This window comes from Oryctolagus cuniculus, chromosome 12, assembly GCF_964237555.1.
Source record: "Oryctolagus cuniculus chromosome 12, mOryCun1.1, whole genome shotgun sequence".
Lineage (NCBI taxonomy): Eukaryota > Metazoa > Chordata > Mammalia > Lagomorpha > Leporidae > Oryctolagus > Oryctolagus cuniculus.
Window position 1 is genome coordinate 4301267 of NC_091443.1, and position 27360 is coordinate 4328626.

A 27360-nucleotide genomic window follows, 5' to 3' on the forward strand; every position below is an offset into this window, starting at 1 on the left:
ATCAATTACATTGGCTGCTAGTGAGAGCTGCTTTCTCCCACTCTCTGGCTGAACCTCTAACGTTTGCTGTTTTAAGGCGTTTGCTATAAAAGTTCTATCGGTTCTGCTGGGAAAGAACAGAACTCCTATTCTCAGAATTGTCTTTTTTTTGGAAATTTATATTTATTAAATAAAAGTTAAAAAAAGAAAATAGTTGGCATATGCCACAAGAATAAAAAATAAAACTGCTAACTGTTGAAGTGCTTAAAAAAATTATAATTCTGTGCCAGGGTTCTTGGTCTGTGAAGCAGTTGTCAAAGTTGAATGATCTTGTTAAATTGCTTTTTGTACTTGTTAATTTTATATCAGCCAAATTTCCAAGACAGCACCCATTTTTTAAATTGTATCTCTTTTTTTAACTTTTATTTAATGAATATAAATTTCCAAAGTACAGCTTTTGTTAAGGATACCAGACGAAGTCCTAGTTGATCTGAATGTATTTATGTTCTTGAAAGAGAGTGTCTTTAATGCAGGGTCTGCTTCCTGTTTTTGTAAAGAAAGTTTTATTCGAACACAACCACATTGATTTACTGTTTGTGTCTCCTCTGAGGTCACAGCAGAGCGCTGAGTAAATGCGACGCTCTCCTCCCACCAGGTCTAAGTTGTGGGATCCCTGGCCTTGCACAGAGACTGCGTGCTGGCCTTGGTTTGCACAGGGAAGGAGCAGGGCACACTCTGCACATCCCACAACTGCGGAGCTGGTGCTGTTATTAGCAAGTGCCTGCAGCTCTATTTTAAATAAGAAAGCAGTCCTCTCTTTGCCTCGGCCTTTCCACCGGACTCGTTGCTCTCCTGTTTCTTGACGTGCTTTGTTAAACGTTCAGTAGTGTTTCCCACGATCTGTGGACCGCATGAATCGAAGGTTTCAGTCTTGGTCACTCAGTGGAAGGCGATTTTCCAGTCCCGTTCCTCACGAGGGCTCACATCCTCTCTCCACCTGCTCTGTGTTGCAGACGCTGCCCTGGCTGCTCTCCATAGAGGCATACCTTTGGCACCGCTGACTTCGTGGGACCTCACGCGGCCATGGATCTGGATAAACACTCTGTCTGGGGCTCCCTGAAACAGCGGACCAGGCCCTTGCTAATCAACTTGAGCAAGAAGAAGGTGAAAAAGAACCCAAGCAAAGCCCTGGACGTAAGGGCAAGGCACCAGCTGGACCGGCGGCTCAGCCTCTCGGTGCCCGACCTCCTGGAGGCCGAGGCCTTGGCTCCCGTGGGGCGGCCTTACTCGGGGCCCCAGTCGTCCTACACCTCGGTGCCCAGCAGCCTGTCCACCGCAGGGCTGCTGCCCAAGAGCGGCAGCAGCTCCTTGAAGCAGTCCGAGGAAGACCTGGAGTGGAGCCAGGAAGAGAGCAGCCACCTGCAGGCGGAGGAGACGACGGACTCGGAGGAGGCCCGGGCCTCCCCAGCCGCGCACAGGCGGGCGTCCGGCCAGGGCACCTGCGAGGCTCAGAAAACCCCCTTCGGCCACGAAGCGCCAGAGGAGCCCGAGGTGAGGCATGCGCTCAGCACCGCCCCCCCACCCCGGGCACTCAGGAAATGCACCCAGGAGTGGTTTCCCTGCTGCCTGTGGGTGGGGAGGATGCCACTGGCAAGGATTTAAATGAGTGGTGTTGCTTGTGCCCGGTGCTCCCCGTGGCTTTGGGGCCCTTTCCTAGGAGACTTAAGGCACTGGAAGCCCTGCTGGGTGAGTTTTCTCTTTTCCTTCTCCTGGCAAAGACGCTGAACCCTAACTTCTGCTTTCTGTTTAGACACCCCTGCAGTCCAGCTTGTTAAGATCCCGAGAAAGGCACAAGCGCAGGTTTGCCCCGAGTGCACAGGGCCTTGCCTTCCCTCATCTCACATGCGTGTGCACGTGTCTGTGCAGCTTCACGTATGTTCTCAGAGAACTGAAGCTAACACGTTTTTACCGATGTAGCCATTTTAATGAAGCTGTAGCTTATCCGTAAAGTTCATTAGCCAAATAAAATTATGAGCCAAATCCTATATTTCTAGATGTAGTTTAATTTAAATTCGATCACCAAAATAGGAAATCATGACCTGGATGATCAATTTTGTCAGTTGTCTTTTTTTTTTTTTTTTAATTCCACCATTAATGACACTGAAGTAGGTTTTGAGGTTGAAGTAAGGGGTTAGCCTTATTTGTATTCCAGATTAGCGTTAGAATTGCTTAGGAAACTGGTCATTTAACTGGAATTTTTGTTTTATTGTTAAAACCAAACCCTAGGTTGTGTAAGTTGTTTGTTTTCACTGGGGGAATGGGATCATGCTGTTTGAGGATGTGTGGTGTATTCTTTTGGGTCCATGCTGAATCAGAACACCCATTAAGTGACTTTACACAATTATTTATAATTTGGCATTCACATATGAAATGCTTCTCCTAACAATTTGGTGCTTGTCATTAGTTATAAATTTCAAGTATGCATTTCCACTAAACAAAATGCAAATTAGCTAGATTATTAAACTACATCAGTATGAGGAGATAGCATTGAATTATATCCTGAAATTAATCTGCATTTTTTTACATAATCAGAAAAAATATGAGTGGCCTTCTTGGCTTTGATGTACTGACATTGAAATGAGAAGGGTTCTTCTTAAAACTACTGCTGTTCAGACTGAGCAGTTTAGGAGCTTTGTGGAATAAACATGAAGAGTTGGATGCTGCTTTAGGCCAGATCCTGGAAAGACTGCTTTGGGAGAGAGATGGGTAAGAAAATGCTTCTGCTCTCAGGCTGTGATGTGTTCGGGGAATGCAAGGCTGTCTCCCAGGCGCAGCCTGCGAGGCAGCCAGAGATCAGAGCTGTCCTCACTTAACACCTGGCCCAGGAGATCGAGGTGTGGGCGCGGAGCAGGCGAGGCAGTGTCCATGCCGCTGCCTAGGGCAGCACATTTTCCAGGTGAGGAGACACGGCAAACACAGGCTTGCCGTGCGGATGCTGAGGCTGGGGTGGTGCGCGTGTGCTTGTGTCTAGGTGCTCAGGCTGTGATGTGTTGGTTGACACTGCTCAGGTGGAGGGCTGGGTCAGGGACACCAGATGGGCAGCGGATGGCGATGGCTGTTCTCTCCTCTCCAGGACAGATGCAGAAAGCCCCGAGTAAGAGTTTTTCAGGAACAGGTTATTCCGGATCATTGCATTTCCTCTCTTAGCTCAGCCACTTTTTTCTAAACCTTTGTTTGTGAAAGAGAATCCTTGTTTGTCTCATGCTGCCCTAGGTGGTATAAGATGGAGAGACTGGGTCTTTCTTCCGCATGGAGGCTCTGCTGCCTGAGTGCCGTTCGGCTGCATGGTGGCAGCTCTGCAGGTGCAGAGGGGCTGGACTGCCGCTGTCAGACCTCCAGGCCACCGTGGTCAGCTGTACACTTTTGCCCTGCGTCCTCCCATCCTGCCTGTTACTCCCCGACTCCTCATTTTGGTGGGTTTCTCACACTGCTTGATGATCCAGAGCCTGTCACACGAAGACCCACTCCCTTCCTTATCTCCTTTGCCAAGCTGTATTCGGGCAGGGAGTCGGCCCCCTGGGAGGCATGTCCAGTTTGTCTTATTTAAATAAGGGCCTGGCACAAAGCATGCACTCATCCAATATTTGTTTAATAATAATAAAAAAATCCGGGATAGTATGTGGGCATTCAGGTTAAAGAGCTTCTGTCAGTGTTCTCGCTGTGAGTTCTTTCCCATCTATAAGTTAATTAAAATCAACGTTTCTGGAGCAGACATTGGGCTTAGTGGCTCAGCCGCTGGTGAAGGTGCTTGTGTCCCATATGGAAGTGCTGAAGGTCAAGTCCCAGCTCTGACATCCACTTCCTACTGATGCAGACTCTAGGAGGCAGCACTGGTAGCTGAAGGAGTTGGGTTCCTGCCACATTCATGGGAGATCTGGACTGAGGTCCCATCTCCTGGGCCCAGCCCTGGCCATTGCAGACATTTGAGGAGTGAACCAGCAGAACAGAGCACTTTGTCTGTCTGACTTGGTCTCTCTATGCCTCCAGTGCTTTATGTCTGTCTGCCTGACTTGGTGTCTCTCTGCCTCTAGCATGAATAAATATATATTTTTTAGAGTTGACATTTTAAAAATTGTATTCTACATGAAATCTCCTTTTATGTAATGTGAACCGAGATTAGAGAGCAGATTAAACAGGTGTAGACTTTTCTGCCCACGTTTGCTGCTAATTTTAAATCTGAACCTATTTCTATCCTTCTAACCTATTTTCATCCTATTTGTATCCTTTTAAATCTAAACCTATTTCTATCCATCTTCGGCAGAAGTCCTGCTGAATTTACGTCATCTGAGAACTTTGCAGTTGCTTAATCTTTATCCTGGATTTGACTCCTCCGTGTCTTCTGGGTGAACAGCCAACATCTCTCTGTAACTGTTGTGGAATGGAGGAAGAAATGAAGAGGGTGGGAAGTAGGGTAGGTGTGTGACAAGCCCTGCCCACGACCAGGATGATCGGATGTTTGTCCGGTGTCGCTGCGGCCTCTGCTTCTGTTTTTGGCTTTTCAGAAGAAGCGAGACAAGGAACATCTGTGGTCTGAGGGCCCCATTCGGGGTTTGTCTCGCCTGCTTTGTGTTGGTTTGGTGCCAGGCCAAGCCTGCAGCCAGGAGACAGGACCCAGAGATCAGTAATGTCTGAATTCTGCAGTCGCTTTCCAGTTCCATCTGTGTCAGCAAAGCGAAGCATGGGAAACTGGGGTAGAACGTGAGGGAAGGAAGCAAGGATGAAGGAAAAGGAAGGACTGTGAGGTGTGGGGGGGCAGGGAGAGGCCGGGGACTCCTGGTGCGTGCTTTCAAACTGGCGGCACACGCAGAGGGCAGAACACAGACATAGGTGAAAGAAACGTTGGACGAAGAGGATTCTGCCAGATCTCCTGAGCCTCAGACTGACGCTGCATTTCGTATCCTGTGGAAACCTGTCTGATCCTGTCTCTACGGAGTCCACTGTCTCCTGAGAGGGCCCTCCCAAATGCAGCCACTGCTTCACGGCAGTATCAACAACACCTTCTCCCAGCCGTGCTAGCCAGAAACCTGTCCAGATGGTAGACCGGTGCTTTAATCACATGTCAGGATCTGTGCACCTGCCACTGACCCCACTCATGTGGCTTTGCTTCTCCCTGATCCACCGCACCCTCCTTTTGTGGAAACTTTTCTCATTCTTTTTTAAAGATTTATTTATTTGAAAGTCAGAATTGGAGAGAGGGAGAGACAGAACAAGATCCTTGGCCGGCGCCGCGGCTCACTAGGCTAGGGTTCTAGTCCCGGTCGGGGTGCCGGATTCTGTCCCGGTTGCCCCTCTTCCAGGCCAGCTCTCTGCTGTGGCCCGGGAGTGCAGTGGAGGATGGCCCAAGTGCTTGGGCCCTGCACCCCATGGGAGACCAGGAGAAGTACCTGGCTCCTGCCATCGGATCAGCGTGGTGCGCAGGCCGCAGCACGCTGGGCGCGGCGGCCATTGGAGGGTGAACCAACGGCAAAAAGGAAGACCTTTCTCTCTGTCTCTCACTGTCCACTCTGCCTGTCAAGAGAAAAAAAAAAAGATCTTCCATCCACTAGTTCACTCCCCAAATGGCCACAATGGCCAGGGCTGGGCCAGGCTGAAGCCAGGAGTTTCCAGGTCTCCCATATGGGTACAGGGGCCCTAGAACTTGGGCCATGTTCCATCGCTTTCCCAGGCACATTAGCAGGGAGCTGGATCAGAAGTGGAGCAGCCAAGACTGAACCAGCGCCGGTATGGGATGCTGGTCCCAGTGCCAGTGTGGGATGTTGGTACTGCAGATGACAAGGTAACACTGCGCCGCAGTGCCGGCCCAATTCTTCTCATTCTCCAAGGGCCAAGTGAAGTCTTCCTTCTCCATGGAGCTTTTCCCAACTCTACAGTCACTGTCATCACCCTGCCTTCAGGCTCACACCACAAAGCTCAGTGTGCTCTGTGTAGAGATTTGAAGGGGAAGAATCCAAAGGGTAAATGTGTCAAAGGGGAGGCTCAGGTTCTGAGACAGGTTTTCACCCAGGCTGGAGAAGGCCCCCATGCTCCATGTCTTGTATCCATGGTCTGTTGGCTACCAGCTCTCAGGACTGACTCACGAGAGCCACGTGGCTGTGAGACTAAGCTCCAAATACCCATCACCAGGAGTTTGCAGTGAGAAACACTGTCTAGGCTCCAGCATCCCCTCTGACATGAAACAGCTCATCCACTCTTCATTGTTGTCACTTTGGCAGTCATATCATGATTGACAGCTGAGTCATTAACTGTCTGGGAGAAACCATCATCTCGGGGCCTAGAAATACTTGAAGGATGTTTGTCAGTTCACTTCCTGTGAAAGTCGGCCTCCCTGAGAAGTCGGGTCAGAATCCTAGCTGTGGAAATGAATCGCTGCGAAGGGGGAATGGATGAGTTCTCACTGAAGAACGTTGGCTCAGATCCATCTCACGTAAGGACTGAGCTGCAAGTGAGAACTTGACACACACTTCAGGGGCACCTGCACCTACACCTGCCCACGATTGCAAGCCTGCCCAGCCGATGATGCCAGCATTCCTTAAAGATAGTAATTTATAGCCGGCGCCGCAGCTCAATAGGCTAATCCTCCGCCTTGCGGCGCCAGCACACCGGGTTCTAGTCCCAGTCGGGGCACCGGATTCTGTCCCGGTTGCCCCTCTTCCAGGCCAGCTCTCTGCTGTGGCCAGGGAGTGCAGTGGAGGATGGCCCAAGTCCTTGGGCCCTGCACTGGCATGGGAGACCAGGATAAGCACCTGGCTCCTGCCTTCAGATCAGTGCGGTGCGCCGGCCGCAGCATGCCAGCCATGGCGGCCATTGGAGGGTGAACCAATGGCAAAGGAAGACCTTTCTCTCTGTCTCTCTCTGTCCACTCTGCCTGTCAAAAAAATTTATTTGCTTGAAAGGCATAGTGACAGGGAGAGACAGAACGATCTTCCATCTGCTAGTTCACTCCCAAATGACTATAGAAACCAGGGCTGGAACAAGCTGAAGTCAGGAGCCAGGAATGCCATCTAGATTTCCCGTACGGGTGGCAGGGACCAAGTATTGGGTCATCACTTGCTGCCATGCAAGGTGCATCAACAGGCAGCTGGATCACGAGCAGAGCAGCTGGCACTCAGACGTGTGCTCCAATGTGGATTGTGCAGGTGTTGCAAAGATCAGCTTAGCTGACTGTGCCATGATGCTGGCCCTCCTGCCTCCCCCGAAGCCAGGATTCCTAAACTCCTGTGGCCCAGGTCCTCTGCCCACTGACCAAGTGCTAACTTTTCCTGAGGATTCTTTGTGTGACTGCACCCTTTTTTTCTGAGGATCTCATGGTTTTATTAGGTGCAAACCATCACTTTCTGTCATGCTGATATCCAGTCCTGGTGGCCTGGCAACTGTGCTGTCTCCTATAAGTGACTTTTCCTGGGCTCTGACAGCTGATGAGTTGTTATGGGCTGACCAGTGTCCGCAAACCTCCCCTCCCATCCATAAAATACCTTGTGTTGCAGCTCTGCTCCCCCATGTGACTTACCGGAGATACAGCCATTAGGAGGTGATTAAGATCAACTGAGGCTATAAGCGCCAAGTCCTGAGCTGATCGATATGGTGTCCCTTACAGAACGGAAGATACCAGAGTGCACCCTCTCCACCATGGGAGGACCAAGAAGGCGGCCACCTGCAAGCCAGCAAGTGAGCCCTCGCCAAGAGCCGACTTGTCTATCCCCTTCATCCTGGACTTCCAGCCTCTGGGATTGTGGGGAAATTTTCTGTTTGAGTCCCCAGTCAGCAGTATTTGGTCACGACAGGCTGGGCTGCCTTAGACAGTGGTTTTGTATTGTGTTCTCCTTGTTCTTGTCTTTGGGGCTTTGGCCTCTGTGGCACTGTGGAATACTGCCAGTCCCACCCTGCATGGTGGGACTTGCCCATAGCTAGTTAGTTTGGAAGTCTGTCTCTTTTGTCTGTGGTAAGCCCCTAAAGAGCAGACATGGTACCTGCCTTTCTCTTTCTCCCAGTCTTTCTGTAAACCTTGTCCATATGAAAATGCCTGGATGTAGATTACTTCCACAGTTGATTTTCAAGCCATAAGGCAATGCTTGGTGTTCTGGGAGCTGTGAGAAAGTCAGCTGTGTTGGGTAAGCCCTTGTGGGTTATCTGTATTCCAAAAATGTTCACAACGTGGGTGTTTAGTCCAGCAGTTAAGACACCCATGTCTCATGGTGGGGTACCCAGCTCTGGTCCCTGACTGCAGACCCTGGAAGACAGCAGTGATGGCTCAAGTGCTGTTTCCCTGCCACTCACCTGGAGGACTTGAGTTGTGTCTCCTGCTCCTGACTCCTGCTCAGCCCTTCTGGGTGTTTGGAAGTGAACCGGTGAATGGAATTGGAGCATTCTGTCTCTTTCTCTCTCCCAAATAAGTAAAGTAATAAATAAAATAAAAATTTTCCGAAGAGGCTGATTATGAGATGAAGCTAAAACTAAAGCTCAGGAGAGGAGCTTACTTTTTCTTTTCTTTGCTACTTCTCCTCCTGCCAAAACTTCCTTCCTCAGTGAGCCTTGCTTTAGCAGTCCTTTTAAAAGTGCCTTTTATGTGCCCTATAAAATCAGTGATGCATCTAGGAAGTAAATTTCTTTTGGTTTCTGTCCTCAGGGTTGTTGATGGACTTGATTAGATTCGGATATTGGAGATAATGACTGGCACTAGCTGGCAGTGTCTCCCCTACCAGTTGGAGGAGAAGGGAGAGGAGCTCTGGGAGGGGTGGTCAGGGAAGGCTTGAAGAGGACTCCTTTCGGGGGTGAGACTCAGTGAGGCAAAGAGGAGTGTGCAGTAATTAACTTGCATGCTTGAGAGGCCAGGAAAATAGAAAGCTCTTAGCCTATGAGTACTCACTGCTATTTCTCTGGTTGTGCTTGTTAATGTAGTTATTTTTAACTTTTTTTTTAAAGATTTAATTTGTTTATTTGAGAGGTAGAGTTACAGAGAAACAGAAAGATCTTCCATCCTCTGGTTTCCTTCCCAAGTGGCCACAGTGGCCGGAGCCGGTCTGATCTGGAGCCAGGAGCTTCTTCTGGGTCTCCCATGCAGGTGCAGGGGCCCAAGTGCTTGGGCCATCTTCTGCTGTTTTCCCAGGCCATAGCAGAGAGCTGCATCGGAAGAGGAGCAGCCGGAACTTGAACCGGTGCCCGTATGGGATGCCAGCACTGCAGACGGATTAACCTGTGCCACAGCGCCAGCCCCCATAACTTGTTAGGCTTAGGGAGCATTAATGCCTTGCCTGATGCCACCCACTTAGTAAGCTTCAAAGCCGGAATCTAAGCCCAAAACCATCTGAACCTCAAGCCGGTGCCCTGAACAGTCTGGGGGTGTGGCTCTGAGAAACTGGAGATTCCCCTAAAGGTACTGACCACAGGCAGGTGTTTTTCTGTGTTTGCTGTGCCCCTTTCGTGATATGTAGTGGTTGGATGGCTTATTTTTCAGGGTCAGTTGTTACTGGACCACGAGTGGAAGGCTTATTGTCCCCACCACGATCTATTCATTTCCACATGAGGTCTATCCTTTCGGGATTTTTCTGGGCAGTTAGAGAAACAGCTGGGTTTGGTGCTGTCTTACGTTAGGTGGGGTGAGCTTTGTGGTACAGAAGTTCCCCATTGGGATATTCCCAGAAGCTCTGCCTGGCAACCACAGAGCTTCAGCCTGGTAACCACAGAGAAGCCAAGTGATTAACCACGGGGAGAAGACACAAGCCCCAGTTTGCAGAACGAAGCAAGGGCGTCAATGGCTCCACACCACACTTAAGTCCTTTACTGTTTTGTTCTTAGACATCACACCTCCACATCCTGGTGTTGGGTATGTCAGCCAGGACCCAGGGTCCTCCTGGGCTTGGCTTCCTCCTCCCGTCTTCTCTCATTCCCCATCTCTTGAGCACCTACCTGCTTTGTGCTAGCTCAGACATAGTCACTAGAAACACAGTAGTTGACCAGACAAAGGTCCTCCCCCTCAGCAGGGTGGTAGGCTGAAGACAGTGGTCAGAGTATTGCAATGATCATGGAGGGAAATGAGGCAGGTAGAGTGCTTGGGGGTGCTGGGCACTGGGTACTACTGTTTTGAATAGTATGTTCCACAAAGGGCCTCTTCTGGGAAGGGAAGCACTACGCAGAAAGCCAGTTGTGTGCCTTTGAGGAGGAACAAAAATAATGAAACACTTCAGAAGGTGAGAAACAAAACAGTGTAAAGGCTCCTGTTGGCAGGAGTGAACCCCGCGTGTCTCCAGAAGAGCACAGGAGAACAGCCGAGGGGTGGGGGGTGGGGGGCAGAGGTTGTGTCAGTTGGGCTTTCCCATCCTGCCCTGCAGCTCCAGTAGATTAATGGCCACCAGGTGCACTGGAGAAGCAGGATGCCAAGGGACCCAAAGGCTCAGCTGTGTCACTCCCAGGCAGGAGGAGTGGGTCAGCTCATGGGTGGTGCTGCTGGTGGTGGTCTCGGGCCCTTCTGCAGACACTGAGACCAGCAGCTGGCAGAAGCTTGGCCGTGGGGCGGGCAGTGAGGCAGTGTGCACCAATGGCTGATGGTCCAGGCATGGAAAGGCACATGGCAGCACACTGAGGTCCCTCAGCCAGAACTTTACCTTTGCGATGGTGACCGCATCAGCAGGGCACGCACGAGGGTGGGAATTGAGGGTGGAGTTGTGTTGCTGGCCACCCTCATCCAGTGTTTTGCTGCACCCTGCCTAAACACATCCCTTGTTTTAAAAGTACAAATATTGTAAGAGAAGAGCAGCACTAATTTAATGCCACTTTTGAGAGGTTAGGTGTAAGGAACTCTAAGTGCCATAGAAATATTGTCTCATCTGGCTATCTAATCTATGTACAAAGATCGTACCTAGCATCGTGTCTGGCCCAGAGATGTTCAGGAAACATCTTTTGAATGAGTTCATTTTACTCCCATCAGCCTATAAGTCAGTGTCTTTTTTACTCTCATGTCTTAGACTTTTCAGTCAATCTTTCAAGGGCACGGAGCTAGGAAGCAGCAGAGGTGGGATTCGATTCCAGGTCTTTATGAATCGAAGCTTGTTTACCGCTGCGTGGTGCTGCCTCCCGGTGTGGCAGGCCAGGTGTACCAGGTTTGGAGTCTCGGCACAGTTGTGCTGTGGTGGAAAGGTAGAATACCGAGGACTCTCACAGAGGCCTCTCTGGCTTCCCTTTGTGACCACTGAAGCCTCCTACCTCTACCTTCTCTGATCATAAATTGATGGTAATAATGCTAACTGGTGGGCTCCTGATAAGCAGGCAATAGTAGGGCATACGGGGGGTGTTTTAAAAAGTTCACGGATGGGACAGGCCTTGGCACAGAGGTTAAGAAGGCCACTTCGGATGCCTGCACCCTGTGTCAGAGTGCAGGGTTCAAGTCCCAGCTCTGCTCCCAGTTCCAGCTGCTTGCTAATGCTCACTCCAGGAGGCAGCAGTTGATGGTTGAAGTACTTGGGTCCCTGTGACCCATGTGGGGACCCAGGTGGAGTTCTGAGCTCCTGGTTTCAGCATGGCCTAGCCTTTGCTGCTACCAGCAGTTGGGAATGCACGGGCAGATGCAAGATCTCTTAATCTCTCTCTCCATTTCAAATAAATGCTTTTATTTTATTTATTTATGTTTTTTGACAGGCAGAGTGGACAGTGAGAGAGACAGAGAGAAAGGTCTTCCTTTGCTGTTGGTTCACCCTCCAATGGCCGCCGCGGCCGGCGCACTGCGCTGATCTGATGGCAGGAGCCAGGAGCTTTTCCTGGTCTCCCATGGGGTGCAGGGCCCAAGTACCTGGGCCATCCTCCACTGCACTCCCTGGCCACAGCAGAGAGCTGGCCTGGAAGAGGGGCAACCGGTACAGAATCCGGCGCCCCGACCGGGACTAGAACCCGGTGTGCCGGCGCCACAAGGTGGAGGATTAGCCTAGTGAGCCGCCGTGCTGGCCTCAAATAAATGCTTTTAAAAAGCTCATGGAGAGCTTTCTGAGATGAAAAGTCTTATGCATGGGTTTCCATTTATTTTTACATCTCTATGAACTTTTTTAAAAAATATTTATTTGAAAGGCAGAGTGAGATCTTCCATCTGCTGGTTCACTCCCCAAATGGCCACCATGGCCGGGGCTGAGCCAGGCCGAAGCTAGGAGCCAGGAGGTTCATCCAGGTCTCTCACATGGGTGAAGTGGTCAAGCACTTGGCTTTCTTCGGCTGCTTTTCTAGGCACGTTAGCAGGGAGCTGGATTGGAAATGGAACAGCCAGGACTTGAACTGATGCCCACATGGGATGCTGGTGTTTCAGGTGTTAGCTTAACCTGCTGTACCACAGTGCTGGCCCCCTACAAACTTTGCATTGAATTTTCCACAAACTTTTTGAACACTCTTGTATTTGAAATTAGGCCATGCTAAGCACATATGAAGGGACTCATTATTCCTTTTTTTTTTTTTAAAGACCTATTTATTCAAAAGTCAGAGTTTTACAGAGAGGAGAGGCAGAGAGAGAGAGGTCTTCCATCCAATGGTCCACTTCCCAATTGGCCGCAATGGCCGAACTGCGCAGACCCGAAGCCAGGAGCTTCTTCACGGTCTCCCACGCGGGTGCAGGGGCCCAAGGACTTGAGCCATCTTCCACTGCTTTCCCAGGCCACTGCAGAGAGTTGGATGGGAAGTGGAGCAGCCAGGACTAGAACCGGCACCCATATGGGATGCCGGCACTTCAGGCCAGGGTGTTAACCCACTGTGCTACAGCGCCGGCCCTGGGACTCATTATTCCTTTAAGGCACCTGTTACTAACAAGCTTTATAACTGTGGACACTCAGTGGACAGTTATCCTGACACTCTGTGAAGGCCTGGGAGACTCTGCTAAAGGACCAGGAAATAGAATGGTTTAGCGAGGTATCTGCTTCAGCCACTCAGTCCTGGTGTCCTAGCATGAAGTCTGCCATAGGTAAATACAAATGAAAGGGCAGTATTTCCATTATTCCTAGGAAGTAAGAGGTAGGCTGGGTTTGGTTCACAGCTGTACTCTGCTGACTGCTGTCTTATACCATCATGTGGGTAAGTAGGGCATAGGCGTGCACTCGCATACATGCACGCCTTCTGTTTTGCATGCTAGATTAGAGAGTCAGTCCCTCAGGGTAATTCCTTTTAGAGACCAGACTGGGGGTGGGAGGCAGCTAAATCCACACACCTTGACTATATGACCTATAACCTCTGGAAAGTGTTGTAACAATTGAATGGGAACAGACTCAGCCCTTGCATGGGCCTGATTTTTTCTGAACACATTCCAATTTGACCTCTCATTTCCAAGTAACTCATTCCTTATTCCATCACTGTGTCCAGTTGCTACTAACAGGCCATCTGATCCCTGCTACTGATTTTATCACTTTCTATGGTATTGGTATTTGTCACTCCTTACATGTTCATACTCTCAATAGCCTAGCTCCAGGTTGCAGAATTAAATATATATATATATATCCTTAACTGTGCTCATCTACTTAATAGAGCGGTATTGTAGATAATATAAGTGATCTTCACAGCAAACGTGTTACTCTTACACTTAGCTTTTCTTTCCTTTTTTTTTTTTTTTTTAAAGAATTACTTATTTGAAAGAGTTAGGTAGAGAGAGGTCTTCCATCCACTGGTTCACTCCCCAGATGGCTGCAACAGCCAGAGCTGTGCCGATCCAAAGCTAGGAGCCAGGAGCTACTTCTGGGTCTCCCACGTAGGTGCAGGGGCCCAAGGATTGGACCACCCTCTACTGTTATCCCAGGCCTCAGCAGAGAGCTGGATCGGAAGGGGAGCAGCTGGGACTAGAACCGGCACCCATATGGGATGCCAGCACTTCAGACCAGGGCTTTAATCCACTGTGCCACAGCGCCGGCCTCACACTTAGCTTTTCTCAATGTGGATTAATGTCTTCTGGCAAAATACAACCAGCCAGTGATTGTTCACAAGGTTTACAATTTGGCTTCCTGTGTGTCTCACAAGGTGAGATCTTCTGGTAGCCACAAGGGTGGTGATGTTTAGTTATGTCCAGTGTGAACACGAGGCAAATGTTGTTTATTGACATTGGCTTTTCACTCTCAAGATCCTGGATGACTGGAGAAGATTTCAATTTTTAGTAATCTGCCCATTCTTTTATCTTCCATATCCTGCTAAATGTTAATAAATTTGCATTCTTGTAGATGGGGGATCATAGGTTAAGTAAATGCAAAGTGTATATTCATACAGATTTCAGTTTAGCAAGGAATTTAGGGTGGAAATACCTGCAAACTCACTATCTTTGCGAGTTCAGCAATTATGTTCACATTTATTAGCTTTACTTTTCATAGTTGGGCCTTGTTTCCCGAGTATGTATTTTAAAATAATTTGAGGTTGTTAAAACTACTGCTCAATAGATAAACAAGCTGTCCCCTACCTGTGCAGGGAACAGTTTTCAGTCATAGGAAGGAATGAGCCAGATGACAGTGTGGGTTGATTGCGAAGGCACTGTGCTGAGAGACAGATGCCGGTCTTGGCTACCTGAGATTTGACCCCAGTGGGAGACACAAAGGAGATTTTGGGTGGCGGACACGATTGTATCCAGATTGTGGTAGGGGTTATGCAAATATGTACACATAACAATATATATACACATAAAATATATACAAATATATGTGTATAAAATATGTGTGTGTCAAAAATCATGGAAATCAGATCCATGCAAAAGGTAAATTTTACCATACGTTGATTTTTTTTTAATTTATTTTTTGACAGAAATAGAAAGGTCTTCCTTCTGTTGGTTCACCCCCCCCAAATTGCCGCTATGGCCGGTACTGTGCCAGTCTGAAGCCAGGAGCCAGGTGCTTCCTCCTGGTCTCCCATGTGAGTGCTGGGGACCAAGCACTTGGGCCATCCTCCACTGCCCTCCCGGGCCACAGCAGAGAGTTGGACTGGAAGAGGAGCAACCGGGACTAGAACCTGGCGCTTATATAGGATGCTGGTGCCTCAGGCGGAGGATTAGCCAAGTGAGCCACGGCGCTGGTCCCATCCATGCGTTACTTTTTAAATCTTTTAATTTGACAGGCAGAGAGACAGGGACAAATCTTATCTGTGGGTTCACTCCCAAGATGCCTACGACAACTGGGGAGGGACCAGCTAACGCCGGAGCCTGAACTCCAGCTGAGTTCCCACATAGATGGCTGGGATACAAGCGCTTGCCCTGCCATCGGCTCCTCCCGGGGTGCACGTTCTCGGGAAGCTGGAATTGGAAGTGAAGCTGGGACTCAAACCCAGGCACCTGAAGTGGCATCTTAGCCACTGTGTCAAATGCCTAGCACTGAAATTTCTTAAAACTGAAAAAAAGGACTTGATAATGCCTTCTGAGAATGTAAAAAAAAAAAAAAAATCTTCTAATGATAGTGGTGTGCTTGGAGTCAAGACAAGTAATAATTGTGCTCTGTCAAATGCCAATCTAGGCCGGCGCCGCGGCTCACTAGGCTAATCCTCCGCCTTGCGGCGCTGGCACACCGGGTTCTAGTCCCGGTCGGGGCGCCGGATTCTGTCCCGGTTGCCCCTCTTCCAGGCCAGCTCTCTGCTGTGGCCAGGGAGTGCAGTGGAGGATGGCCCAGGTGCTTGGGCCCTGCACCCCATGGGAGACCAGGAGAAGCACCTGGCTCCTGGCTCTTGCCATCGGATCAGCGTGGTGTGCTGGCTGCAGCGCAGCGGCCATTGGAGGGTGAACCAATGGCAAAGGAAGACCTTTCTCTCTGTCTCTCTCTCTCACTGTCCACTCTGCCTGTCCAAAAAAAAAAAAGGAAAGAATAAATGCCAATTTAGGTCATTGATGTAGTTACTAGGTTTACACAAAAGGTGAAAATAATAGGGCTATTCTGCGGAGCAGAGCAGATAACACCTTAGGCTGTCCCCAGGAGTGTAGGAAATGGGCCGAGTTATATGTCCCTCGGCAGCTGTAGCCTGGTTCTCTCGTGCATATGGAACATTTTGCTGCTCTTTATGGTAATTGCTTCCCTGCCTTGGACTGTATATATGGTGTGTGACAGTTACAGTGGCTGTGGGAACCATAACTTTAAGTTGTGTGACTTTTCGGTGACTGCGACTGGCCATAATGTTGAGTTAATGTCATTCCTCTCGCTGAATCTGCGCATTGTTGTAATTGGAACACTTACAACCTGTTTGAATGTTCTGAGCTCATTTTTGGTTGCACATAAATGATGGTTGGAGACGTGGACTAATTCTGTCGTTCATTAACGTCACTAGGTACAGTGAGGCCAACCTAGGGAGGTACACAAGGCTGCCAGGTCTGAGGGGTGATGTGGCCTAAGACCCAGCCATCCCCTTCACTGCTCCAAGGTATAAGATACCAGATCATCATGATCCTTGGCGAACACCATATGCCTGAAGCAGAAATTCTGGCCCCAGCCCCGCTAGTTTTGTGGGATTGTCTTCAAGCAGCATTGGTTACCTGTGGCATTGATTCACTTCATAAAAGTGGACACTGGCATCATAATTTTTGGGAAAGGGGACATCAGAGTGCTGGCTGCTGCTGGCTCCTGTGTGTGAAGGTGTGGATAGTGGCGGTGTCCATTGGGCAGGAATCGATTTGATTGCTCACAAATGAGACTGCGTGATGTAAAACCCTTTTGAGTTGGGAGGGTTGAGAAAGGTTCTGGTCCCTGTCATAGGGAGGGCTTCAGACAGTGCTGCCCCGCTCTCCAGGGCGTCTGTTACTCACGACACGCACGGGATATGCCGAGAATGAGAGGGCAAGGCTGCTGCGGCGAAGGGCCCGCTGCCTCCTCTCTCGACTTGCTCTGCTGTGAGCCTAGCCCCACTCGGCGAGTCAGGGCTCTTCTACCTAGGGCCAGGGAGATGCAGGGGCTGAAGTGCACGGGCCCTTGAACGCTCAGTGTCTGAGCTCCTCCGTGGTCCCACGCGTGTTCATCTCAGTTGAACGGTGGTGATGTCATCCCTCCTAAGGCTGGTGAGGAGGCAGCAGCTGTGGGAGCCACACATTGCAAGCGAGAGCTGGAGCCTTGGGTCCTCCTGGTGGAGGGACGGTGTGGCCGCCAGGTTGCTCGTGCTCAGGACTGACTGCTGCCCGGCTGAGACCGTCTCGATGTCACTGCCGGCAGAGGTGCTGGCTGGAGAGCCCCTGCTTGTTGGCAGCTCCTCACCAACCCCCTGTTCCGGAGCTGGCTTCCACTGCTGCCCGAAGCCCCGCAGTAGCAACAGAGGGAGTCTTGGGAGGCACCGTCCCACAGGCAGGCACCCTGAGCCGGGCTGGGGGCCTCCCCGCGGTCACTGCGGGGGAGAGGACTCAGGCCATCAGTGTCAGTCCTGGTCTCTACCCCCAGGGGGTCCTGGTGGTCTGAGGCCCCTCTGCAGCCTGCTCCCCATTACCAAACAGGCCCACAGTCTCGGGGTCACCCCGCCTCATTTGGAGGGGAAAATCCTCCTTTTCACGTAAGAACATCTGTGCTGGGTGCCGAACACAGACATCCTCAAATGGATGCAAAGCCTTTTCTCTTGTCCACGCCACCCTGCCCTTCCCTGTGGCAGCTGTCCTCCGGGCGGCCCCACAAGGTCCTCGGCATTTCTGGAGCCCCTCTGTGTGCACAGGAAACAGGAGATGGTGAGAAGTTTGCTGCTAACCACGTTAACCACGGAGCGATGCAGCCTTAATCGCAATCGCTTCCTGAGTCTGGGAGTACAGGCTTAGACTGGGAAGCAGACACCTCTTAATCCAAGGTCATTTATTCCGATTTGCATTTCCTAATTTTATGTTCAACTGTTGCACAGTTACAACTCACAAGGACTGGGGCGGGGGGGTTCTTTCATGTCACGTGAGGAAATGTCACCTACCTAGTGGACCTGCTCAGTGCTCTGCATCCTGAGGGGCCCACGTCTCCTTGGGGACCAGGCAGGTGTCCCAGGAGGGACCAGACACAATGGCTTGGCTGTGTAAGTTGCTTTGCTGGGCCAAAGCTGTTGCCTGCCAAGCACATGGGTGAAGCAGGGATGCCCTAGTGGGCCAACAGGAGAGTGGAATGGAATCGACTTTGTCTTAGGCAACAGAGGGTGCAGCCAGAGATGCCCGGGGCCAACTCAGCTCATCAGCTCTTGCCACAGAAACAAAGGCAGCCCACACACTGAAACTGGCCACGCCAACACCAGACTTGCAGAGGAAAGCCCTGCGAGAGGCTGCCTGGGAGGGCTGATTCTCACTTGCTTCCATAAAGCAGGCTTTGTTTTCTCTCTATCTGCAGAAGCTCAGTGGAACGGGGGACCTGCATGCCTCTATGACATCTCAGAATTTTGAAGATCAATCTGTGAGTGACTCCTAAAAAGCAAACACTTGCTGTTATAAATGTTTCTCATCCAATAGGATTCACACCTCCTGGCCTGTCTTGTTTCTAAAGAATGCAAAGCGATATCTACCTAGAAAAACGCACCTTGCAGATTTAAGCTGGAGATCATTAATTCAGTATCTGTTGATGGCCAGACCGGCATAGATTCTTCTAAAAATATAGGGTATCTGTGGAGTTGAGTGAGTTTGTGGCGGAGACAAAGCCATCTTGAAGGATTTCTGAAGCTCTGCAAAGAGGGCTGCCAAGGGCAACTTGAGCCACACGGTCGATTAATTGAATGTCCGATAAACGAATGACAAATGGTTTTCTCTCTCCTTTCCTTTTGAGGAAACACACCAAAAAATTGGACTGGCTGATCCTATGATAAATACTCAGAAATGGACTGGAATTAGACCCCAGAGTCTATAGGAGTTGATGCACGCTGGGTTTGGGGGAGAGGAGAGTGTGGGGGAAGGGGAGTCACCAGCACTGGGTGCTGGACTCACCTGGAGTGACCAGGTGCTCCCGGGGAGGAGCACGTGCCAGGTGGGCATGTGGGCTTAGCAGGTTGGGGACGGGGATGTTGTGATGGGTGCTGGGTGTCTACGAGGGTTGGCGGGGACACTGTGCCATTGTAGCCCCCCCGTGCCCCATTACTAGAAGCATCTCTGAGGCACTGGTGCCTGGTCCTTCCCCCTGCTAACCTCCCTGTCTTCTCGGTCCACAGGCTGCTGGGGAAGCAGGCGACTGCGTGAGCAGCCTCCAGAGCCCCTTTGCCTACCTCCTCACCATACACCTGAAGGAAGGCCGCAACCTGGTCGTGCGGGATCGCTGCGGTAAGCCAGGGGCCGCCTCCTCTGTACCCTGGCGCCAGCCTCGGCGGGGTTCAGGGCACAATGGGGTTCAGGTCAGGGTTTCTGCAGGCACAAGGCCTTTACCACGAACTCCTTCAGCCCAAAGAGCCTTGCTGAAGCAGCTTTTCTACTTGTTCTTTCTTTAGTGGGGGTTAAGCTTGTGATTAGGAAGAGTGGAAAGTATGTCGTCATAAAGGGAAAATAAGAAAAGGAGGGGGTGCAGTGGGAGGTGTCGTGCTCCTAAAAGTGTATAAATGAAAGACCTGAAGTTTGTTCCTTTTATATAAATTTTAAAAAGTAAGAAAATCAACTAGTGATCATCAGGAAAGCTGTTTTAGAATGGGGCATTTGGGGGGGTGAACCAGTGGTTGGGGGTGCGCTCTCTCGCTTTCTCTCCCTGTCCCTTGCTCTGTCTGCCTCTCATAAGTAGCACAGTTTGTGTAAACATGTAATTAAACTATCAGTTTATTTTAGTACAGACATTTTTGAAATCCACATAAACAGGATACAAAAAGTGTGACAAATGTGTATGATGAAAAAATTATGCATGAATTTCAAATTTGTAAAATAGTCCACCTTCCATGAGCTTTGATTTTCCTTGTATGTTTCTTTTCTCTTTGTTGTCTTTTTATATCTGTGTGTTTCGTAGTCGAAGCCTCTTCCTGCTGAAGGGTTCTGCGTCTGGCTTCAGGTTCTGTTCCATGCCCTCTGCCGCTGCTTCCCTCTCTGTTCTGGGACACTTTCCCGGGAAGGGAGGGCCTTGGGGTTCCGTGACCTGACGTTCAGGGCTTTTCCCTTCTTTGCTGGTTCTCCTCATGTTTTGCTCTTGGAGAGGAGTCCTCAGCTCAGTCTCCCAGCTGCCCGTATTCTCCACTGTTAATATCGTGTTACTCTGTTTAGCTACTGAGTGGACATTTCTTAAAAGATTTCTGTAGCTGTCTGACCTTGTTCGGTGGGTGAGAGGATGCTGTCTGCATCTGCGTCTGCTGGGTATTACGTCTCCTGCTCGGTGCTCCAGCGCCTGGATATCCGCGTATTGCATTGGCTGCCTCTCCCTGTGGACCTGGCTTCTTCGGCCTGTTTGGATCTCCCCAGAGGCGTCTTCATCTTCATAGCTTGGTCGTCCCCTGTGGCAGCTGCTCTGCTCCTGGTGGTGAGGTGGTGAGAGCGTGGGAAATGCAGCCAGACAGGGTGAGCCAGGAGCTCAGGATGACTTCACACCTCCTGGCTGCCATCAGGCACAGGGGCCTCCCTCCCTGACTCTGCCCCTGCCCCCGCCTCCCCTCCTGCTGCCCCCTCCCTCCCCTGCCCCTGCCCCTGCTCCTGCTCCCTGGACCTGCCTATCCTGCAGCAACTCTGCCTGCTATGGCTTAGCCTCAAGGGAGAGGGCACTGTTGGCCAGCTGAGCTGCCCTGCAGGTGCTAAACCAATCTCTCACCCCAAGAGGGAGCTCTTCAGGCCACCTCCTGCTTCCTGCCCCGCTGCCTCCAAACTCGGAGGCCCTATGATTGAACTCCACACACTCTCCTGTCCCCTCACCCCATCTCTGCCTGGAATCCTTTGTGCCCTGGCTCACCTCTGGGTGATGGGCTCATTTGTTAATCTGCCTTCCACCTTCCAGGGCTTTGTGAAGGATGTCCTTTTAGTTTCCTTTTTTTTTGACAGGCAGAGTTAGAGACACAGAGAGAAAAGTCTTCTTTTTTCCATTGGTTCACCCCTTAAGTGGCCGCTATGGCTGGTGCGTTGCTGCTGGTGTGCTGCGCTGATCCGCAGCCAGGAGCCAGGTGCTTCTCCTGGTCTCCCATGCGGGTGCAGGGCCCAAGGACCTGGGCCATCCTCCACTGCTCTCCCAGGCCACAGCAGAGAGCTGGCCTGGAAGAGGAACAACTGGGACAGAATCCGGCACCCCAACTGGGACTAGAACCCAAGGTGCCAGCGCTGCAGTCTGAGGATTAGCCTATTGAGCTGCGGTGCCGGCCCCTTTTAGTTTCTTAAACAGAATTTCTCTCTAATGTAGCTTTTCAAAACAGTGATAAATTTCATTTTTGCATCATTGGTAAATTTTTTTTCCCTATGAAAACAGCAATTCGCCCCTTGTGTTCGGTAATCACCATGATGTGTCCATTGAACAGATAAAGCTCCTGCTGCTGGTGATGCGAGCAGACAGCACCTCACATCAGAAGTGAGTTCAAGCCCAGGGCCCTTTAGCCACAGAGAGTCACCACCCAGGAGCACCTTGACTCTCTCTCTGAGGTCACACGGCGTCCAGGTGCTGTTCCTGTCCACCATTGTCGTGCACTTTGTGACAGCTGAGGATTAGGAGAGCATTCGGGAGAGACTGTTTAGCATTTCTAGAAAGAAAGTGTTCTACGCCTTTGAAACACTCTACCCACTCTAAACTTCTGGGATCCCCCAGTGGTGTGAAAGTTAGGCCCTGGAATTCCTCTCCAGGCTGGCTGCCCCTTTTCCAGTGTTTCTCATCTTTTCTGGTTCTGTCTCCCTCATCGATGGGAGTTCGCAGGCTACATCACCCCTGAGAAAGATCAGAACCTTGATGGTAGATAGATGGAGTCTACCCTTGGCTGAGAGTCTGCATCCATTACAGCAGGTTCCTCGTGGGTGGCCCCTAAGTACACCTGATGGGTGGTGCAGCCGTGACACAAAGTCGGTGAAGGGGGAGGGTGTGTGTGCACTCGCTCCAGGCCTTGCTGTCTCAAGACCACAGGAGAGCGTTCCTGTCCCAGCCGACGTCCTCTCTCTCTGCAGTTCCATTAGAGTTGAAGCATCAAATGTGCTCTTGGCTCTGGTCTTGTGTAATCTAATCTCATCCACGTATGTTTGCCAATACAGAGTCCAGGTCATAAAAAGGTTTTCCCCCAGTTCCTGTTCCCTTTGCAACAATAATGCCTGTCCCTGTCTCTGTTATTTACAGTGAAGGTTAATCATTATCTATTTAGAAAAGAACCCGTTCCCAACACGTTCATTTTCATGGCGTGGGGTGCAGTGTGGTCTGCTACACTGAGGCGAGCTTGATTTCTACTTGATTGTCACAAGGATCAAGTGAGTGATGTGCATCTGATCCTTTAGCCTACTCAAGGCGAGACAGCAGTTGAGGGTCCACTGTGGACTGGACAGGGCATGCAGTTCTGCCACAGGAGCTCCCACTCAGCACCCAGGTCGCTGACCCAGGCAGCGTGGTCTTCCACGGAACCCACCGCAGCTGCAGAATCTTCATGCCGTCGTCATCGTCAGCCTGAGAGTCAGAGCTTCCCAGAGGGCTCGGGAAAGCACGCACCCCACAGCCCCACTCCCCGAGTGTGTGATGCAGGGTCTGGGTTAGACATGGCCTGAGAATCTGCATTTCCAACAAGCATTCAGGGGATGGTAGTGCCGATGCCTCAGGTCCCCAGGCATCCCGTGGCGCTCGGCTGTCACCACCCGCAGAGGGCCGTGGCTCAGGGGAGACGCAGTGCTTCTCCAGGTGGGGAGAGTCCACTCCCCTTCCTGTTTCACGTCAGGGGCTTCGCCCTACAGCGGTCCGTTCTCCAGTGCGTGTTTTGAGTTTTGCTCAATTTGTGTTCTCTCAATGTAATGCAGTTATTAACCCAACTTGGTGTTAACATAATTAGGTACTGGGAACTGTGTCCTGTGCGGAAGGACTCAGTGTAAAAGTACTTTAGAATTAGCTGTGCAGGCACAGTATACATTCTGTACTAGGGCATTTCAAAAATTTTGAGGAAAAATGGAAATAAAAGTGAGTTTTTTTTGGTACAAAAATATCTGAGCACAGATTGTAAAAGATTTTTGAAGCAAAATACATTCATATTTTCCATTCCATTTTCCATGAGCTATTTGACATAATGTTACATAACATGTTTTCGAATTCTGTGGATAGAAGACCAATAGTTGATTGAATTCAAAATTCATTTTCAGAGTTCATCCGAATGATACTTCTCCTGTGTGGCTTCTCATGGTTTTGATGAATCTTTGAGGTTAATTAGGTCAGTGTTCAGGTGTTGAGTGTTTCACGCTTGATGGCAGAGGCATGGCTATAGGATCTTGGTTTTCAGGTCTATGGTCTCTGTTTCTGATTGCTTTTTGGGGAGAAAAACCATTTTCAAAGGGTCATTCTCTGATAAAGAAGAGCTTAGCGTTTTCTCTGGGTGGCTACGTGAACATTTGGTGTGGAGCTTTCTGTCTAGAGCTGAGATGGAAAACGACATGCGGATAGTGAATATTTAAGGTTTCAGAGACAACCACTCAGCAGTGCTGGTCGGAAAGCCACCACACACAGTATGGCCACAGGTGGGTGTGGCTCTGTGCCAGCAAAAGTTCATTTACAAAAATGGGCCATGGGCTGCATTTGACCATTGGGTCAACACTTGCCAACCTCTGTTTAGAATTTCATGATCTGAATTTTGGATTCTTGCTTTAAAATAAACTTTTTTTCTAGAGTTAAAACGTTTAGAACAAAGGAAATTGGGCAGTGATCAAGAATTGAAACTCGGCCGGCGCTGCGGCTCACTAGGCTAATCCTCCGCCTTGCGACGCTGGCACACCGGGTTCTAGTCCCGGTCGGGGTGCTGGATTCTGTCCCGGTTGCCCCTCTTCCAGGCCAGCTCTCTGCTGTGGCCAGGGAGTGCAGTGGAGGATGGCCCAAGTGCTTGGGCCCTGCACCCCATGGGAGACCAGGAGAAGCACCTGGCTCCTGCCATCGGATCAGCGCTTTGTGCCAGCCGCAGCAGCCATTGGAGGGTGAACCAACAGCAAAAGGAAGACCTTTCTGTCTCTCTCACTGTCCACTCTGCCTGTCAAAAAAATAAAAAAAAAAGAATTGAAACTCATGCTTTCAATGAACCTATCTTTCTAATATGGCATCAAATAGTTCAGGAAAACCTGGAGATAATTGGGTGTTAAAAATGGCAATTTTAGAAATTTCACTGGGCAATGGCATGAAAAATCATATCCAGCTCAGTTAAAGACGGTCATGAGAAATCTCAAGAGAGGGTGCTAAAAACAGTTTCTGCATTATTGATATCGGTGTTTCCCAAATATCTTTGGTAGAAGTCACCAATAAAACCAGGGAATGGGCAATGCGTTTTTGTTATGAGAAAATATTGATTTATTGGATATAGGGGTGTTTATATATCATTCCTCTTTATGGAGTTTAGTTGTGTTTTTATTTCTTTTAAGAGTTCTAACAGCACAGGCATTTGGCTAATGATTAAGATACCTGTCAACAAGCTTGGGTCCTACATTTAAGTCTTCCGATTCCATCTTCCTGCCGATGCCAACTTGGGCGGCAGTGGTGATGGTTTAGGTATCCAGGCTGCTGCCAGCCATCAGACCCAGCTGAGTTCCTGGTCCCTGGCTTGGGTCTGTCCCTAACTGGGCTGCTGTGGGAATGTGGGGATTGTATAGCAGACAGGAGCTGACTCTCTGTCTGCACTTTTCTCTGCCTCTCAAGTAAGGAAGTCAGTAAACAAGCACACTTCTGAAAGTATCAGTAGGGCTTGCGACTGAATCTCGGGACTGCAGCTGCTCTGCCTGTTGGGAAGCCGCTGGGGCGAAGCTGTGCAGCCCAGGGGCTGGCAGGGGCCGGGGCCGGGGCCAGCGAGCCGACTCCGTGAGTGCCGGGAGCGCCGCCTCTAGGGCCCTCGTCTTACAGAGTCAAGGTGGGATTTTGAGGTTTCCTGGGCTTGGGTGACATCACCTGCTAATTGTTCTTTGGAGGAATCTGAAGGGAGCCCGGGCGTGATTAGCAGTGGAGTTGGGTGAGGAGCAGACTGGTGGTGTTGCATACGAGGTGTCCCAGGGTCTTCAGTTGTCAACTCCTGTGTCCCTTGTAGAGAATGGGTGCACACACACACACACACACACACGTGCCTATGTCCTTTATAGAGAATGCACACACATACCCGCACCCCTTGTCCCCTTATAGATAATTCACATCTACACGCAGCTCTGTGACCTTTGTAGAGAATGCACACACACACACACAGCCCACTGGAGTGCTGCATCAAGTCCCAGTTACTCTGCTTCTGTTTGTTTCCTGTTAGTGTGCCTGAGACAGCAGCAAAAGGTGGCCCAGTGCAGATCTGGATGGAGCTCCTGGCTTTGGCCTGGCCCAGACCTGGATGTTATGGGCATTTGAGGAGTGAACCAGCAGACAGAAGAGCTCGCTCTCCCTCTCTCTCTGCCTCCCTCCCTCCCTCCCTCTGCTGTCCTTGCCTTCAAATTAAATAAATAAATTAGAAAAAGCTGAGATGTCATTTGGTGGACAGAGGACATGTGACCACATAGACAAGACTGCTCCTCGCAGGTGACTTCCGGGTTCTCGGGAAGCCCCTGTGTGTGAGTGACAAGTGACCGTCAGCTTTTCCGAGACCAGGCCCCGTGTGGGGGAGCTCAGTGCTGCATCGAGCAGCCCTGCTCACTTCCTGGACACTCTGGTTGCCATGGCGCTCGCTCTAGGGGTGAGTCTGACCACACTGCTGGAAGCTGGCCGGGAATCCCCCTGAGCTCCCCTTCCCTGGAGTCGGCTGGGGCAGAAATCGGCCCACTTGCTTCTGGGCTGTCTGTCCCGGGCATCATCTGCTTGCCACGCTCCTGCCTCCCCGCTGTCCCTCCCCTGCACGGCCCTTTGTTCTTCCCACCCCTCTCTCCCTCGTTCCAGCGCTCTCCTTTGATTGCCTGCCTTCCTGTCTTCGGGCAGCTCCACAAGTGCTGCTTTTCTCTTCAAGGAAGGCCTACGCATTTTCAGTTCCTGAGCCCTTGCCTGTTAACTGTTGTGTTCTGTCCTGATGGACACACAGAGGACCCTGGGCAGGGACCGTGGCTGACCTGTGCGCATTCTAGGGCCGGATGCAAGGCCTAACCTGAGCGTCAGCTCCGGGTGCAGGAGCGTTTCTTGTCCTAAGCACTCCCTCCTGGACAGCCAGGGTCCACATGTCAAGGGCCTGTGCGTCCTTTGTGCACGGGAGGAACACTGTGCTGCTGCTGCCCTCTGGTGGCTACTTTGCAGCAGTGCAGGTGTGCATGCAAAGGCATTGGCAGGTGTTGGTGACAGCACCAGGCCACCAGTGTCACTCCAGCAGCAGGGTCCAGGGCAGGTCTTCTGATGTGCGTTTTTGGCAGTGGGAACTCATGACTGCCTCTCCCAGAACACCGCTGTGCCTCTCCATTCCCAGCGCAGGTAGGCAGTCGACATCTGTTTGTGGCTCAGCTCCATTTTCCAACCACAGGAAGAAACACGTGTCAGGAGGTAATTTTCAAGGGATGGGGCAGCGTAGTGGGGAGAGGACAGGTCTTGCAGTGGTGCAGAAAGCCTGCTGCGGCCTGGGTGCGGCTGTCACCGGGGCGGCCTCCGACCCGAGCCTGGGTTTATTTCGCCGTTTAGCTAGGCTGATTTCTAGGGCGCAGGATGTTTGATTGCACATTTTGTTCTCATAAAGAAAAGGTGCTGTGTGTTGGGCCTGGGGAGAAGCACACTGCCCAGTGGCGGCTGGCGTGCGTTTCTGGACAGGAAGCCCCGGGCTGTGGTCAGGCGCAGCCGTGGGGCTTCCTGATGGGCTGCACGTGGGGATTCACCCCCTCTGTCCTCAGCAGCTCTTCCCTGCGCCCCCCTGTGGCCTGGAGGGGTCGCTCTCCTTTGTGCCCTGCCTGGGAGTGGTGGGAGCACCAGAGGGTGGCAGAGCCCCCGACGTGGAACACGGCTGCCGAGGGTGGTGCTGGGCCTTGCTTCCTGTGAGCCTGGTGGTGGTGGTGGTGGGCTGTGTGTGTGTGTGTGTGTGTATATATGCAGGGGTGACATGTGTGTATGTGGGCTGATGTGTGTGTATATATGTGGGGGTGATTGTGTATGTGGGGGCGATTGTGTTTGTGTGTGTGTGTGTGGCCGGGAGAACATAGTTTATACAATAAACATTAGTTGCTATATTGTCTAGTGAATGACCACACTTGGTCTTTTTTGTGGTTATTTTTTTTCTCTACATTTTTTCTGTGGGAAAGAAAATGGCTTTTAGGTTAAAAATTTTTTTAAAGCCAAGTATGTGAAGCATCTTCAAAAAGGTAGGTCAAGATGCGTGCTATAAGACACTAGGCTTGGCATTCAAGCTGCTTTGCACCAAAATTGC

General features: G+C 50.7%; 1 protein-coding gene across 4 annotated transcripts in view; it reads left to right on the forward strand.

The window, feature by feature from the left end:
• MCTP2 (multiple C2 and transmembrane domain containing 2) overlaps positions 1-27360 on the forward strand; it is a 249464-nt gene that overhangs the window by 68171 nt on the left and 153933 nt on the right. For all 4 annotated transcript variants that reach the window (XM_017350418.3, XM_051822987.2, XM_070053489.1 and 1 more), the window contains exons 2-4: positions 993-1530; positions 18291-18353; positions 19099-19207. In XM_017350418.3, coding sequence (XP_017205907.2) covers positions 1063-1530; positions 18291-18353; positions 19099-19207 — 640 coding nt within the window. In that variant the 5' untranslated portion in view covers positions 993-1062. The remainder of the gene's footprint in view (positions 1-992; positions 1531-18290; positions 18354-19098; positions 19208-27360) is intronic.